This window comes from Echinops telfairi, unplaced genomic scaffold (assembly GCF_000313985.2).
Source record: "Echinops telfairi isolate 266 unplaced genomic scaffold, ASM31398v2 ScPeMD7_443;HRSCAF=831, whole genome shotgun sequence".
Lineage (NCBI taxonomy): Eukaryota > Metazoa > Chordata > Mammalia > Afrosoricida > Tenrecidae > Echinops > Echinops telfairi.
In genome coordinates this window covers 59,867,975-59,884,795 of record NW_022104341.1, presented here as the reverse complement: position 1 = coordinate 59,884,795, position 16,821 = coordinate 59,867,975, and the positions used below count along the sequence as shown (strand labels likewise).

General features: G+C 43.5%; 1 protein-coding gene across 5 annotated transcripts in view; it reads left to right on the top strand.

Moving 5' to 3' along the window:
• DNAJC6 (DnaJ heat shock protein family (Hsp40) member C6) overlaps positions 1 to 16,821 on the top strand; it is a 188,463-nt gene that overhangs the window by 67,080 nt on the left and 104,562 nt on the right. The window contains exon 1 of one of the 5 annotated variants that reach the window (XM_004699365.2): positions 4,604 to 4,875. The exons of 3 other annotated variants lie outside the window; for them this stretch is intronic. In XM_004699365.2, coding sequence (XP_004699422.1) covers positions 4,671 to 4,875 — 205 coding nt within the window. In that variant the 5' untranslated portion in view covers positions 4,604 to 4,670. Of the gene's footprint in view, positions 1 to 4,603; positions 4,876 to 9,852; positions 9,872 to 16,821 lie in introns of those variants that run through there. One more of the 5 variants, XM_045291832.1, reaches the window with a different exon arrangement.

Below are 16,821 nucleotides of genomic sequence, written 5' to 3'. Positions count from 1 at the left end.
CTCTTTCCTCTATTTCCCTTGACCTTCCTCCTGTCCCATTATCATGCTCAGTCCCCACCAGGGTTTCAGCAATTCCTCTTTGTTACATTACCCTTGATCATGCCCTACCAGGTTTCCCACACCCACCTCACCACCAGTTTGGATCACTTGTGTGGGGAAAGGAAGTGGTGTTAACAAACCCAGGGACAAGGGAACAACAAGTGATTTATTTATTTTTTACAAAACAACCTTTTCACCTTCAAAGTACTTTCCATTATACTGACGGCATTTGTCAAATCTGTGATTCTATTCTTGGAAACATTTTTTCAAACTCATTTGTTTGGATGGTGACAGCACCTCCCTCATTTTTTTCTTCACCTCTTCTACTTCATCAAATTGCTGTCTTTTCATGTCCCTCTTCATTCTCAGATCTCAGAAACAAACCAAAAAAAGTTACAGGGAGCGAGGCCTGCTGAGTAAGGTGCATGGGGCAAGAGAGGCATGCTGCCTTTTGGCCAAAAACTGACACACTGACATGGCTGCCTGAGCAGGTGCATTGTTGAGGCAAAACCAGTCCCCCTTCTGCCACAAATCAGGCCGTTTTTTGGTCACACACTGTTATGCTATCTTTTCAAAACCTCTAAGTAGAAAGATTGATTAACAGTCTGACCTGGTGGAATGAACTCCAAATGCCCTATGAGTTAACATTTTCATTTGTTTTGGAAGTTGATGGATGTCCAGAAATGAGGTTCATCATCAATTGATATTTCACCTTTTTTGAAATGAGAAAACCACATGTACACTTGAGTTTTCGCCATAGCTCTGTCCTTGTAAGATGTGTTCAACATCACAACAGTTTCTGCAACATTTTTCTTGAGCAGGAAAAAAAAAAAATCACAGCCTCACACTGTTCTCTTAAATTGGCCATCACAAAAAACGAGGTTCAAGTGTAACTGCTTTTATGAAAAAATTCACTGTGACCAGAGAGAACCTTCCCAGGCAGCACCATTGGTTGCACTAATGGTGTTGCATACTATGAAAGCTCTGCTCAGGTGCCCCCCAGGATTACCTTGTTCTTTCACATAAACTGCCTCTTGATCCATGTGCAAGTTCTTTATGAGCACAATGAAGTGTACTGGAATTCCCATTCTTCTCAAGGTTATCCACAGCTTATTATGTTCCACACAGTGAGCACTTTTGCATAGTCAATGAAACACAGGAAACATCTTTCTGGTATTCCCTGCTTTGAGCCAAGACTCATCTGACATCAGCAATGATAGCCCTTGTTCTGTGTTGGCTTCTGAAGCCTGCCTGAACTTCTGGCAGTTCTCTGTCAATGTGAGGCTGCAATCATTTTCGGATGATCTTAAGCAAAACTTTCCCTGTGTGCCATATATCAATGATACTGTTCTGTAGTTTGAGGATTCTGTTGGGTTACTTTCTTTGGAAAGGGCATAAATATGGATCCCTTCCGGTCAGTTGACCTCATAGATGTCTCCCAAATACCAGGCATAGATGAGTGAATGCTTCGTCAATCTGTTGGAACATTGCAGTGGGTCTTCCCTCAATTCCTGGACCCTTGCTTTTGGCTAATGTATTCAGTGAATTTGAACTTTTTCCTTCAGCACCGTTGGGTCTTGTTCATGTGCTATCTTCAGAAAAGGTAGGCAGTTGACTCGTTCTTTCTGGTACAGTGACTGTATATTCTTTCCATCTTCTCTCGATGCTTCCTGCATCATTCAATATTTTCCCTATTGAAACTTTCAAAATTACAGCCCAAGGCTTGAATTTTTTTCTTGAGTTCTTTCACTCTCAGATATACTGAGCCTGTTCTTCCCTTTTGGTTTTCTAACTCGAGGTCCTTGCACATTTCTTTATAATACTTGGCTTTGTTTTCTCAAGCTGCCCTTTGAAGATTTCAATTCAACTCCTTGACTTCTTCCTTTTCTTCCATTTACTTTAACTATTCTATGATTAGTAGCAAGTTTCTGAGTCTCTGCTGACATCCATTTTGATCTTTCTTTCATTTTTTAAAAATTACTTTTTGCTTTCTTCATGGATGATGGTCTTGACGTCCTCCCACAGCTCATCAGGTCCCTAGTTATTAGTGTTCAATGCGTGTCAATTCTGTTCTTGAAATGTTCTCCAAATTCAAGTGGGGTAGACTCAAGGTCGTATTTTAGCTCCTGTGGACTTGTGTTCATTTTCTTCAGCTTTATCTGGAGCTTACAGATGAGCAATTGATGGTCTATTCCACAGTTGGCCCCTGGCTTGGTTTTAGCTGCTGATTGAGTTTCTCCATTGTGTCTTCCCATAGAGGTGGTCAATTTAATTTGTGTGTAACCTGTCTGGGGAGTTTATGTGTATAGTCACCTTTTGTGTTGTTGATAAAAGGCATTTTCTATGAACAAGTCATTGGTTTTGCAAAATTCTATCATGAGATCTTCAGCTTCATTTCTGTCACCAAGTCCATATTTTCCAACTACCATTCCTTCTTTGTTTCTAAATTTTGCATTCCAGGGACCAATAACTATCAGTGCATCTGGATTACTTGTTGGATCAATTTCTGACTGAGGTTGCTGGTAGAATTTTTCAATTTCTTTATCATTTGCTTTTGTGGTTGGTGTATAAATTTGAATAATAGTTATATTGATTGAATTTCCCTGAAGGTGGAGAGATAAAATCCAATCACAGATAGCATAACACTTCATGATGGATGTAGCAAGATTCTTTCTGACAATGAATGCCTCCTGTCATTCCAAAATCCATACTTTTCATATGTACATTCCAAGATCTGATCATTAGAAGATTTTCAAAGCTGTTTTTCTTTACCGTGAGTAGTGCCATGTCAGCAAATGAAGATCCAGAAAGTTCTACTTCCATAGGCATTACCTAACTCAGATCACCATGGTCCAGTCCCCTCAAAGAAGCCAACTCTCTTTCAGTCACTATTTGAGGACCCTAGGACCTGATGCACCCATGCGTGGGCAGTACCGCTGACAATGTTGTTTATGCTTTCAGTATTTGACAGTCCTTTGAAACTATCCATAAGAGTTTCAGCATCCTCTTCTTCAGAAGTGGGGAGCTGACCCCTTCTGTCTGTTCTTAGTCTGCAAGCTCCACGGAAACCTGTTCAATATGGGTGACCTTGCTGGCCCATTGACACCGCTGACATAGCATCGCATCACAGCAACACACGAGCCACCACAGTGCGACAAACTGCCAGACAATGAGATTGAAATCTACAGTCTTACAATTTCAAATAAAAGTGTACACTTTTATCAATGCATTTTAGTACTTAATGGAGTTATACACAGGCTTTGTGAGGCCTGACACATAGTGTTGGGATTCTCTTTAAGCATGAGAATACAAAATTATGAATGTAAAGTTAGGCACACACCTTTTTAAAGGAGTTTTTGCAAAAAAACAAAAAAAAACACGGGGGGGTATTGTTGGTGCTTAAGCTTCATTAACTGATGAATTCTTCTCTGATAATGAGACTATTTGCTTTGCCTGGAACCATGAAAGAAAAAAGTGGTGGGGGTAAGGGGGAGAGCGAGAGAGAACGAACAAATGTGTTTGGGTGTAGTAGAATCGGGCTAGAGAATTGAAAGAGGGATCTTAGCTCTCTTGCGTTGCAACCATCTTCTGAATCCAGTGGAGTGATAAAGACTTTTCTCCAAGGCCCGAGGTAAATGATGTTAGATCTGGGATTGCACCCAACTCAGACTTTGTCCGGCCCCATTTCTTCATCAACAAAGAGTTGCTAAGTGCTCCCATCTCTTCACCTGGTTGAAATGAACCCTAACTGCAGTATAGAGTTAGGATAACCCACTCTTGGGTTCCTAACTTTGGGTTCATCCCCATTCTGTGTGAAAAATGCAAACTGCTGCGGCTTCTTTATATGCTAACACGCGTAGAACGTGGCTTCTTTATATGCCAACACGCGTAGAACGTGGCATGTAACACAGTATTTCCTTGCCCAGTCCAGTTACGAACCAGCCCTCCTGGACGGTTGCGGTCGGGGGCTTTTGACTTGCAGCAGCTTCCAGCAAATATAGGCTAAGTTATACGAATTGGGCGTGTCTGGATCTTACCACGATAACCCTGGTACCCACAGCTCCCGGGTCAGAGACACCCAACCCTTTCTTTTTACTACACGCGCAAAACCCGCCCCTCCCCCAGTCGTAGTAGTCCCCTCCCATCCCCTCCCCGCTCCGTTTTCCGCTTTCAGTCCCCCCTCGCAGCCAACCTCCCTTCCCTTGCTTCCCTCCCCGCGGGCCAGCTGCGCTTGGAGCTGCCCTGCTGCGCGACCGACGGGGCTACGCGGCGACACCTATAGGATTGCTTCCGGGCACTTCCCAGCAGAGGGTGGCTGGCCCGGGCCCGGAGCTCGGAGCTCGGCAGGGCCGGCGGCTCAGCGGCGGCTCCGAGGACGCGCGCACCCGCCCACCGCGTCCGCCCTCCTTGCTTCGCTCTGCCCGCGCCCCGAGCCGTGCTGTGCCCAGGGCGGCGGCTCCCCAGCGCCCCGCAAAGCTCCCCTCGGGCGGCCGCGCCCTCTCCCCCCTCCTCTTTGCGTCATGCCGGGCACTTGATTGCTTTCTGTCCCTCTTTGCAAATTTCTCCTTCTTCCCTTTCCATCTTCCTCTCCCTCTCCCAGGTGATTTATTTTCCCCTCCCTGGGCTTGCCCATGAGCCTCCTCGGGAGCTACCGGAAAAAGACCAGCAACGATGGTTATGAGTCCTTGCAGCTGGTGGACAGTAATGGGGACTTAAGTGCGGGGAGCGGCGGGGGTGGCGGCAAGCCGAGAGTGCACGCCGGGGCGGCGGCGGCGGCGGCGGCGCGGAGTCCCGCCCGGCACCCTCCGGATCGCGCCAGCACCATGGACAGCTCAGGTAGCGCTGCCCTCTGGGAGCGCAGCCGCGAGTAGCGCCGGGCCCTCCAGGCGGGGCCCAGCCGACTGCCCTAGGCTCTCACCCCAGCCCTGGGGTGCAGAGCGGGGCGCCCCAGACCAGCAGGGTGTCGCGTCGCTAATTTCTTTGGTGCAGGGAGCTAGGCAACGTTAGGTCTGTCCAGAGGCCCAGTGACTACCGCGAGCACCCCTTAATCTCTCTAGGCTGCCGACTACGCCAGCTGGGGGCAGGGAGGGGAGGGAGAGTGGAGGGGCGGAGTGGGGAGGACGAGGGAGGGGGCGGCGCGAGGAGCGGCTCGGAAAGAGGGCGGGGAGCGGCAGCGGCTTTCAAGACCCAGCTAGTTGAGGGAGGAGAGGTGAAGGAGCAAAAGCGTTGATGGTTTTTGCAGCTCGCGGACGGCGTTTATCCCAATTGTGATTCGTGTATTGCTGCTTTTATTTGCAACGCTGTAAAGCCCTGCCTCGTCCTAACTCTTCTGTCTGCTCCAATTAATGCGGCTACCTTTCTCGGAGCAGTTTTTACCTGAGATCTAGAATCTCTTTACACAGCCTTTATGGTTTGCTCAATGACATTTATTTGATCTGCTTTGGCTTTGATTTCCTTTATCTCTATCCTTTCGCTTTGAGCGTACGGATATTTTATAACCCTTTAAACGCAGAGATAATGGAAATGCCTCTAAACTTTGAATCTGGGCTTGCAACCATCTTCTAGGAAGAATTTTAGCCAGTTGGATTGTCTTTCTTGCAAATTCTCTTTTACCAATTTCCATAGCAAAACAGTCATCTACTATTTGTTGGACCAGGAGTAAAACGATAGCTGTGTGTCTGTCTTACTTAAGAAACCAGGTGGTTTAAATAGAGACAATTTATAATCCAGTGGAAATATTCATGTTCAGCCTTCTGGGCAGCGAGCAATGAGACCCACCTGAATTTACTTTGCAAAGGAATGCTGGTTTCTTTTCATCATGTAGTGGCCCTCCCTGGGCTACCGGTTTCTCTTTTCCTCATATAAGTGGTGAAATATTGTTCACAGATGTTCGAATATTCTGGGCTGAAAAAGACTTTACCCTGGCAGGCTCTTACTGAAGTTGAGTAAGGTATTGGTGGGACAGGTTCTCATGACCATTGGAAATTAAGCAACTATTGCCTCCAAGGGCCTGGTGGTTTCAGGACTTTGGTATTGAAGTATGTGGTATTTGATTTTTGTTTTCCAAAGCTGTGGCATATCACATATAAGCTACCTTTTGCATGGATGTGGTCTCCTATTAGATCTTAAGAAGATCCCTGTATTCTGAATGATGCTACACTAACCCTTTTGGGAACATGGTGGGCATGTGAGTAAACAATTGTATTGAAAAGGAACACATTTAGAATGAGTGCAATAGAGCCATGTTTCAGGGGAACAAAAGAAAGGTGAACTCTCATGCATTTTCATTCTTCTTTGGGATTGCATTTTAAAAGTTGGAATTTGTCTCTTTAAAAAACAACAACGTGCTGTTCTAGAATAAATGCAGCATATATTTCCTCAGCCCTGCTCTGTCACAGGACCCTATATTAACACAGTGGTGAATGAGACAAATGTGACTTCTAGGGTGGTCACCGTCAGGAGGGGCAGTCACTAACACTGGGCCAAACAAACAAAAGCCCTAAACCAGTTGCCATTGAGTTGATACCAACAATGGCTGGTTTTCCAGAAGGAGATTCCCCAGGCTATTCTTCCAAGGTGCCTTGGGGTGGACTTAAACACCCAGCCTTTCGGTTAGCACCCAGAGCTTAACCCCTTTCACGACGCAGGGACCCCAGCACAAAGCAGCCTGAAAAACTTGGGTGTTTCAAGGTTGTCCTTTTCACCAAACCAGCCTTTCCCTTGTTTGCTGCTTCAGTCCGTGTTGTGCAGAGAAGAATGCATTGCCTTGATTAAGTACTTTGTAACGGGAGCGCGTTTTCAGTTAGGATACTGTTATATCTCAAGTGCTGTTGCCAGGGACTGGTTCTTGGGGTTGATGAAACTAGCCCTACAGGAAGACTGCAGCTCTTCTTTCTGGATATGGGAATGGTGCGGCTTGTGCCACTGGCACAGTAGTAGCACAGTGGATCTTTGACTGTGTTGATGCATAGTTGCAACTGAGAATGAAGTTTGGAAGGTGCTGTTTAACTTGTTTGGATGATGAGCTGGGCCCTGAGAATGGGTTGTTTTTTTTTCTTTTTTAACATTTTATTAGGGGCTCATACAACTGTTATCCCAATCCATACACACATCAATTGTGTAAAGCGCATTTGTACATCGTTTCTCAAAACATTTTCTCTCCATTTAAACGAGAATGAGGTTTTTTAAAAATTAGGTAACATATCATTTACTAGTCCAACTATATCTGTCTTGTCTAATTATAGTTTTTCTTCTAAGATCCTTGAAGTATGGCTTTGCGCAGTGTAAATATATCCATTTGTTTAGGATTTTTAATTAAAATCATGGATCATTTCTAAAGCAGCAGTAACCTGTCAATTTATCCAACTGATTATATTCTGATATGCATATAAACTTGGTGGTTTATGGAGGCTTTTGCGCTAACAAAAACACTTAATGAGTGGAAATATGTATATTCAGGTCTGTCTAATGAATTTACAGCTTCATCTTAACAATGACTTACACCTATATAGCAAGTTATACTACATGGAATATTTAGACACTTACCTTATTTCCCTATTGAACTCAGAATAGGTAGAGTAAGGAGCATGGGCCCGACACTAGGGACTTGAGCTCAAACTTCTGCACTATTGTTTCTCGGTGAAAAATCTGGTAGCTTCTTTACGGCCCATTTATAAAAGAATTGTCCTAGCTGGTTTTAGATAGAGCTGTGCTCTGACACTTAAAACTCCATGAGAATACATTTGTACCCTTTCTTCACTTTTGATACTTGTCCAAAGATATGGTTTCTTCCAGAAGGTAGGAGACTTACCCAAAGTCAAACAGTTAGTAAATAACAGCCAGTTTCTGGTCTCCTGACTCTAATATCCAAGGTTCCCCCAAAGCCGTTTTTCTGCTTTGACACCCCTGCCACCCCTGCCCTGTCTTTAGATGAGAGTGATGGATGTCCACAGAAATGTAATGATTTTCTAAGTCAACACTCTCAAGTGGCAGATTCCAGTGCCACTCCGTAAATGGTTGTGTCTGCCTGCCTGCCCCAGCTCTCTTCATTCTAATGATTCTCTGCAAAGATTGTCATTCAGAGGTCATCCTGGCAGATCCCGAATGGCACTGAAGCTACGGCAATTCATTATCTCAGAAAAACCCTATTTCTCTGTGTGTGCTCTACGTTCCAGGGAAAGTAGGTCCACAAACGTGGCATGCTCCATCTTAAACCACTGAAGTATTCTTAAACCACTGAAGTATTCTGATATTAACTCAATTTGCTAGATTCATAAAGACAAGCCATAAAAGAGTAGTCCAACCTGGAAAAAGGTTTGAATGGAGTTTTGAAATATTAGGACCCAAAGAATGCTAAGATGATTACATGTTTAATGCGCATCTGATTGAAGCCAAAAGCTGCCTTTAACTAATACTATTCTGAGTTGGGTTTAAACAAAGCCTCCACATTTTGAACCAAGATTTAACATTGTGAAATACTCATTTTGAATGACACCATGTTTCACTGAAAAATGAATGTATATGTAGGGGTGATCCTTACTTAGGAGTCCTTAGGTAGAGCAAATGGCTACATTCTCAACTACTAACTGAAAGTTTGTTCGTTCCAACACAAGGTCTGGTGTTTCTCATAGATCACAGCCCTGAAAGCCCTCTGAAGTGCAGCAGTTCTATTTGGTAACCCAGGGGGTCACCGTGCCTCAGAGCTGACTCCCTGGCAACTGGTATATTCTTATTTAGGAATAGCTGTCTATTTAAGGGTCTCGAACATTGAAGACAACGTTGATTTATCTTACTTATTTACTTAATCCGTGCCTATGAATTGGAATTGCTTCAACCACAACTGGCACCACCATAATTTGAATGTTTCTGGATAACCATTTAAGGATGCAGTCGCTACTGGGCACCACAGCAAGAAATGTCCATCTAACTGCCAAATGTCTAATACCTAAGACTTGGAAGAGGAATTCCTTAAACCATAGCTCTTCAAGATGACCCCTTAGCCTGCGATGAACACCTGCGATGTGCCTCTCACCACCTCCTGAGGCAGTACCTTTGGGTAGCTCTCCTCTGTGTGGAGATCCACGTTTATGTATACAAGTTGGCCTTCCAGTACCCAGGACCGAGTGTACTGCCAAAAGGTCAGCAGTTTAAAACCACCAGTCACTTTCTGGGAGAAAGATGAAGCTTTCTGCTCCTGTAAACAGTTACAGTCTCAAACTCCGAGGAAACCCAGTTCTACCGTCGCGTAGGGTTGCTGTGAGTTGGAATTGACTTGATGGCAGTGAGAGCCTAGTCTCACCTTTTGTAGGTTAGTCAAACCTAGGATCTTCACTTTCCTTATCCAATCGTCTTTGAGAACAATTCATTCTGTGTCATGGCTTTTTCATCAACGTTAGTTAAAAATAAAACAAATGATAGAAAAGAATAAGATGAAATTTTGGAAAGTGTATCTTCCCCTCTCCTTGATTCTTTAGACTCTTGTCTCAGAGATCACTTTAGTACGTATGTAAATACATATAGTGTGTACGCTTCTACGTGAGTTGTTGCTAGGTCCTCTTGAATCGCCTCTGACTCATAGGAACAGCAAAACCAAACACTGGCCCTTTTCACAGTTGTTGTTATGTTTGTGCCACTCTTGCAACTCCCTGTGTCAGTTCATCTCACTGAGGGCTTTACTTTTTCGATGCTCCTCCCCTTCCTTTACTAAGCATGATGTCCTTCTCCAGGGACAGGTCCTTCCGTTCAAAGAACAGGAGAGGAAGTCTTGCCATTAAGGAACACGTTGGATGGATCTCCTCTAAGACAGATTGCTTGATTCTTCTGGAAATATGTGGTATATTTAATATTCCTCACTATCATTATAATAAAAAGAGCAATGCTTTTTTGGGCTTTCTTTTTTATTGTCCAACTTTCACATGCATATGAGGTAATTGAAAATATCATGACTTGAGTCAGACACACCTTAGTCCTCAAAAATGACATCTTTTTTTTGTTAGCCCTTTAAATAGGCCCTGGCCAGCAGATTTGCCCAGCACCGGATGTCGTTGGAGTTCCGGAGTGATGCTTCCATGTGCATTGATTGTGAATAAAAGCACAATGAAATCCCTGACAGCTTCAATCTTTTACCCATTTATCATGGTGCTATTAATTGATCTGTTATAAAGATTTTTGCTTTCTTTGCATAGAGGTGTAATCCATACTGAAAGCTATAGTTTTTATCTGCATCAGCAAGTGCTATAAGTCCTGTGTCATTTGCATGTCACCAAGTGTTATTGAGTCTTCCTCCAATCCTGATGCCACGTTCTACATGTCACCTAGCTCCTTGGACTCTCAGCTCTGTGTACAGATGGAATGTGTCTGGCTAAAACCTTTCCTGGTTTTAAACCGTGCAGGAACCCCTTGTTTGGTTCAGATGACCGCCTCTTGCTCTGCATGAGCACAGTTATGTGTCCTGGAATGCATAGTCTTCACCATATTATCTATAACTTGTTAAGATCCATACGGTTGTGGGGAAATGGAATTTAAAAGTTTAGTAGAGACTGAGATCTTACAAGGTTGTAAGTAGCCATGCAAAGTGCAACTAGTGGTCTCTCTCACCCTCTCTGCAGAGAAATTGGAGGCACATGTAAGCAATTAGTCCAGTGGAGTAATGGGTCACTTGAACGTCAGTAGCCTTCACAACCCTGAGACCAGAAGAACTAGAAATGCCTGACTACCACTACTACTAACTCCTCTGAGAGGAGTTGAGCCGGAGAAGACCTGGATAGAGTGGGATAAAAATCTGGAACAAAACTCAAGATCATTAAAATACCAAACTGACTGACCAGATAGACTGGTAGAACCCTTAGAAATGGCCCTTAGCCTTCAGATCTGGAAATCAACTGACTTCCATAAAAGTCTTTTTTAAAAAATCATTTTTATGGGGGCTCTTAGAACTCTTGTTACAAACCATACATCAATCGTATCCGACATATTTGTACATATATTCTGTCATTATTTTCTAGACATTTACTTTCCATTGAGCCCTTGGAGTCAGCTCTTCTCCCCCCGCCACCCCCGCAATACTTGTGGCCCTCTGATAGATTGTAGATTGTTAATTATTTTCAGATCTCACACCGACCGCTGTCTCCCTTCCCCTCTGGTTTCTGTTGTTCTTCCCCCTGACTGGGGGTGTGTGGTTATGTGCCATTCATTGCATTCAGTGCCCCCCTCCTCCTCCCCACCTCTCCCCCACTTGTCCCTACCCTTTTGGTATCTCTCTTCCTATTCCTGTACCTGGGTTCTATGTGTCGTGAGTTTTATCTCTTGCCTATACCTATGTACATGCTTCCATCTAGTGTAGATTGAGATGCGGCACTGAGGTCGTGACCTATTAGTGCTCTGCTGCACCCTGATTGACTCACCCCCTCCCTGTGACTGCTCTGGGGGGGGATGTTCTATTGTCCATAGATGGGTTTTGTCGGCTCCAACCAATGCATTTTTGTTGGTTTGTTTACTGCTTGTTGTGAATCTTCTGATGCCCGTTGCCCAGTCTCAATGACACCTCATGATTGCACTGGCTGGTGTGCTTCTTCCATGTGGGCTTCTTGCTTCACTGTTGGAGGGCCACTTGTTTAACTTAAAGCCTTTAAGACCCCAGACGCTGTATCTTCTAATAGCCAGGCACCATCCTCTGTCTTCACCACATCTGCTATGCACCCATGTTGTCTTCAGCATTCGTGTGTGCGCACGCGCGCTTGTGTGTGAGCATCATAGAATGTCAATTTGTTAGAAGAAAGTGTCCTTGTATTGAGGGAAGGTATGAGCGACTCAATTTTTTTTTCAGCCAAACAATAGTCAAGACTACAAGGGGGAATAGTAACACTAGATGTGTATGTGCCCCTTAGTTTCATCAACCATTTGAGATCAAAAGAGTGACATTTACCCAAGGACAAAGTTCATGTACATACTCATGTATATGTTCATATATATACACTCATGTATATATTCATATATATACAAGGATAAAACAAAAAGTATTGTTTTAAAACCATGAAACCTTTATTAAAAGTATCAAAGTGTGAAGATATTGTTTCTTGATAAAGCCTCCATATCAGTGTATACACACACTTCTGAGGAGTCCTGGTGGTGTGGTGGTTATGAGTTGGGCTGCGATCTGCATGGTTGGTAGTTTGAAGCTATCAGCAGCTCCATGAGAGGCAGACTGGGCTTTCTGCTCCTGTAAACAGTTACAGGCTCCAAACCCACAGGGCTCACTGTGAGTCAGCCTTGACTCGTTGGCAGTGAGTTTGGTTTTGGTTTTTAGATCCTCAGATTACTCTTCAGTTGAATAAATTGAAGCTCAGAAATGTTAAGCAAATTACCCAGTTACACAGGCCCACTCTGCTCGTTTGCTTTTGAGTAAAATATAGTAGAAAATGCCTGTTTAAGCTTGCCAGTGAACGACTTAGTGGTGAGTTTTCCGTTGCTTCTTTCTCTGAGGGAAGCAGAAAGAGCAATGTCCGAAGGAACTAAAATAGATTAAAAAAATTTTTACATCATGAAACAAGAAACTATTCTCTTAACTTTCATGCAACATAACTTTTTCAAAACCTTAGAAGGAAACAGGAAAACCAGCATTGAATAAACACTGATTTAACCCTTGTAATTGGAACAGTTATGTAAATTTGTGGAGCAAAATCTTGCCAATGGGGATGAATGTCTGCTGCTCTAGGTGTGAAGTCAAGGTTGTTACTAACTGGTTATCAGCCATGTGCAAGGCAGCCCAACAGAACTTGTCATTTTCTTCCTCAAAGTCATCTTCCCACTGTCATCAAACTCTGTACTTCTGCACATACTGTTCCGTCAGCTTTGGCCAACCTGTCCCATAGTTCTCTTGCTGCTGTTGTTAGCTACCATCAGGCTGGCCCTTGACTCCTGGCGGCCCCATACACCATAGGAGCTGACCGTTGTGATCCATGGATGTTTACCCTGGATGATTTTCAGAGTTTCTCCAGGCCTCTCTTCCTAAGTATGCTTTAATCTGGAAGCTCTGCTGAAACATTTCCGGGATTATAGCAAGCCGCCAAACCTCCACTGACTTTCCGCTCTGCTTCAGGAGAATTAGTTTGGGTCTCCTACGTTGAAGGTGAGAATTCTACCACGAAACCACCACGACCCTTCTCCTATAGACATCTGCATGTCCACTTTCCCAGGTAATCATTTACTTACTTTTTAGGACACAACTTAGATGGTTCTCAAATCCTCTAGGTTGCCCAAAACCCTCATCCTCGCAGCTCCTACAGAAGCCTGTACTTCCCTGTAGTAGGACTCATCACATTGAGCTGTGATCCGGTGTCTGGCCTTTCTCTCCCACTAGACTGTAAGTAAAGTTCAGAACAAGGCTGAGTGTTATTTCACCTTTGTAATCTCGTTAATTCTTGGCATTTTTAGGAGCCTGATAAATACTTGTTGAATGACTGAAAGCACGAATGGATTTTGAATTTTTAAAAAGGGCATTTATAATGAAACATGCCCATCAAAACCTAAAAATAAGCTTGGAGCTAGATTTTAACAGAAATGAGGCCATGCTTCTAAGGAGTGTTAGCAGGAAGTCTGGCCAGTTCAGTAAGGAGCATTTGTCATGTGTAGGAAAGGTCCCTAATGGGGAGAGAAATATGATTAATACATAGTCCCAGACCCCCAAGAGTTTTCTAGCTAATGTAGAAATGTGAAGAAGTAATTAGCTTACCAGAAGACTGTGTTTTTCCCCCACCTCAAAATGCTGTCTATTGTGTGAGTCATCATCAAGGTACCTTTCTTTATTTTGTAGAAAAAAGAAACTAAGTATATATACTTGTATACATATCCACCCATACCCACACTTTTAAAATCCAACAATAGACAACTTTCATCTATGCATCTCTGTCCCTTCCTCAGTATTACAAAGATGGAATCCTAGCCATTTGCACGTGTAATTTTAGAAAATTCTCTGCATCACCCTTGACCACCTGAATTTGAATATAAGCATATAGGAGTTTGTTCTCTTCATACCAGTGCATGCCATCTTGAAATCATCTCTAATTCTGATGTGCCTTGAAGAACCCTGGATTTAGATGTGCATTTTCCTTGCCAATAAATCTTATAACAATCTAAACCCCTAAATTATAGTTACTGCATAATTAACATCTTCTCTTGAAAGTAACCTTGGAGCTTTTGACAATGCACCTGAGTGTGTGAGGAATAAGTCCTTCACGGTTCAAGGAATTAGGAAATTCGTGGCATGTGGCAAGAGAGCTGGCAATTTCTACTGCCTTTAATTGCATTGCCTGAATTGTCACAGACTACTGTAGAAGTCAAAAATATGCTTTAATTTCAATAATGCATCAGAGTATAATTTAAAAGGTTTTAGGAATAGAAATTCCGCATTAAAATTCAACTGTGTGCTATGGTGGCAATGTAAATAATGCCTCAGAGAGCAACAGTCAGGCAACCTAATATCCTGTGTGCAGTGCTGAGTGTGCCGTTTTCTCTTCTTGGCACCCTGTGGCATAGTGCTCTGTTTGGTGGCTGGCAAGTTGGTTTGGCACAGGGTATAAGTCGCTTCCTGAGTTTGGAAATGCTATTCTGTGAAAGAACGGCACATTAGAAGTGGGGCTATTTGGCCAAAGGCAGGCTGAATAAGAGGTCTATTCAGTAGATGTATAAAGTACTATGAAGGTGTAGAAGGAGTCATAATTTTAATCTCAAGGACTAGGGAAGGCCACATGGAAGAAGATATCTAAGCCACAATCAGTAGGCATCGAGAGGAGACTAGTTTGGGGACAAAGGCATAAGGCATTTTGAGAGAACCATCTATAAATGTGGAAGCTGCAATCTAAGTGGGAATTGCTGGTGCTGGAGAGAAAGACTGAACCAACTGAGGTGTGCCTTAAATGCCCAGGTGAGGCGACTAAACTTTATTCTCTTGGCATAAGGAAACCATTTAAGATTGGGACATGGGGTAAGGCCGATGCAATCAAGAATGGGTGAGGTAGGGCCAACTTACTCATTTGGCACCATAATGAGGGCCCACAGTACTTTAGCGATTGTTAGCTAATACCAGGTTGGTCCCAGACTCATGGCGACCCCATGCACAAGAAAACAGAATGCTACCTGACCCTGTGATGCCATCCTCATGGTGGGTTGCGGATTAGGTCATTGTCATCTGTAGGGTTTTCACTGGCTGATTTGCAGGAATAGATCACCAGTCTTTATTTTTCGAGTCCATTTTAGCCTGGAAGCTCTGCTAGAGCTCGTTCAGCATCAGAGTAGCATGCAAGCCACCACTGAGAGTTGGGCAGTGTCTGCGCACAGGGTGCACCGAACCATTCCTATCCCCATCTGGTGTCTTCACGAAACTCCATGCTCACCACCAGCAAGTCAATTCTGACTCACAGTGACCCTGTTGGACAGCGTACAACTGCCCTGGTGGGTTTCCAACACTGAAACTAATTCTTTTGAATTGTATTTCCATTTTATTTCTTATTGCACACGTATTTCACAGTCCCATCAATTTTCTTTCTCTTCTTTTACTGAAAGGTAGTTTATTATTTCATACAGTTAATACTTAAATGAGAACAACAAAAATGATACATAAACCAGATTATAAGAATGCATTTTTAAAGTATTAATGAATACTAAATAATATCTAACAATAACACTTATTTTGGATATTTGCATATTGCTTTCTTTTTTAACCCCAAAACCATTTTACTGGGAGCTAATACAGATATCATTCCACAGTTCAATCACATCAAGCAGACAATTTCTACCACAATCAGTTTCAAAACATTCTCTTCCTTCTTGAATGCCTTGATATCGGCTCCCTTTACACTCCCCGTCCCTCACTGTAGCTCCCACCCCGCCTCCTGGAACCCTTATTCTCCTTGCCGTCTCTATCAGTTCATCAATCCTGGGTAGTAGAAAGCCTCCTTCTTTTTACCTGTGGGGCAACTAGTGGATTCAAACTGCTGACCTTGTGATTTTTAGCCTGACCCATAACCACTGCAACACCAAGGCTCCAACTAGTACTTTTAGGGTCCACAAAAATGTTTTAATTTTAATGTCTTTAAAAGTTAGAAGGAAAAGATGAGTATAACAGTAATGAATTAGTGTTTTCATACCAACACAGTCATAAAACATGTTCAGTTCTTTATTATTGGTAATGGAGGAAGAGGTCGTGGAAGGTAAAAGTACCTTACTCACTGCCATTGAGTCGATGCTGACTCATAGTGACCCTACACAACAAGGTAGAACTGCCTCTGTGAGTTTCCTAGACTCTAACTTTTTTGTGGGAGTAGAAAGCCCCGTTTTTCCTCCCTCGGAGAGGCTGGTGATTTCAAGCTGCTCACCTTATGAATCACAGCACGGTGTGTAACCATTATGCCATCAGGGCCTGTTAAAAGTGCTTTGGGCCCGCCAAAGTCCCATTGCAGCCCCCAGGACAGCACATGGTGTGCATTCTGAGGTTGATTTGCAGCTGTCTGGAGGATGGGCTCCACCTGTGGTCCCTAAGTGCTTCATAGCTATATCCAGTTACATGAAAGGTTACTTGTAAACCGCATTCCCTGCACCTGGGAATGTTGACTTTAATGGGCATGGGAGCTTGTACTGAGTGAGCTAGCATGAGCCTGGAGTCCATTGAGAACAGTTAAGAGGCAGTGCATGAGGTTATTATGATTCAAAATGGACCCTGCTGCACAGAGAGGACCACATGGCCAACCCCACTATGAGACAAGATGCTCCTCACTGGCCCATGGCCCT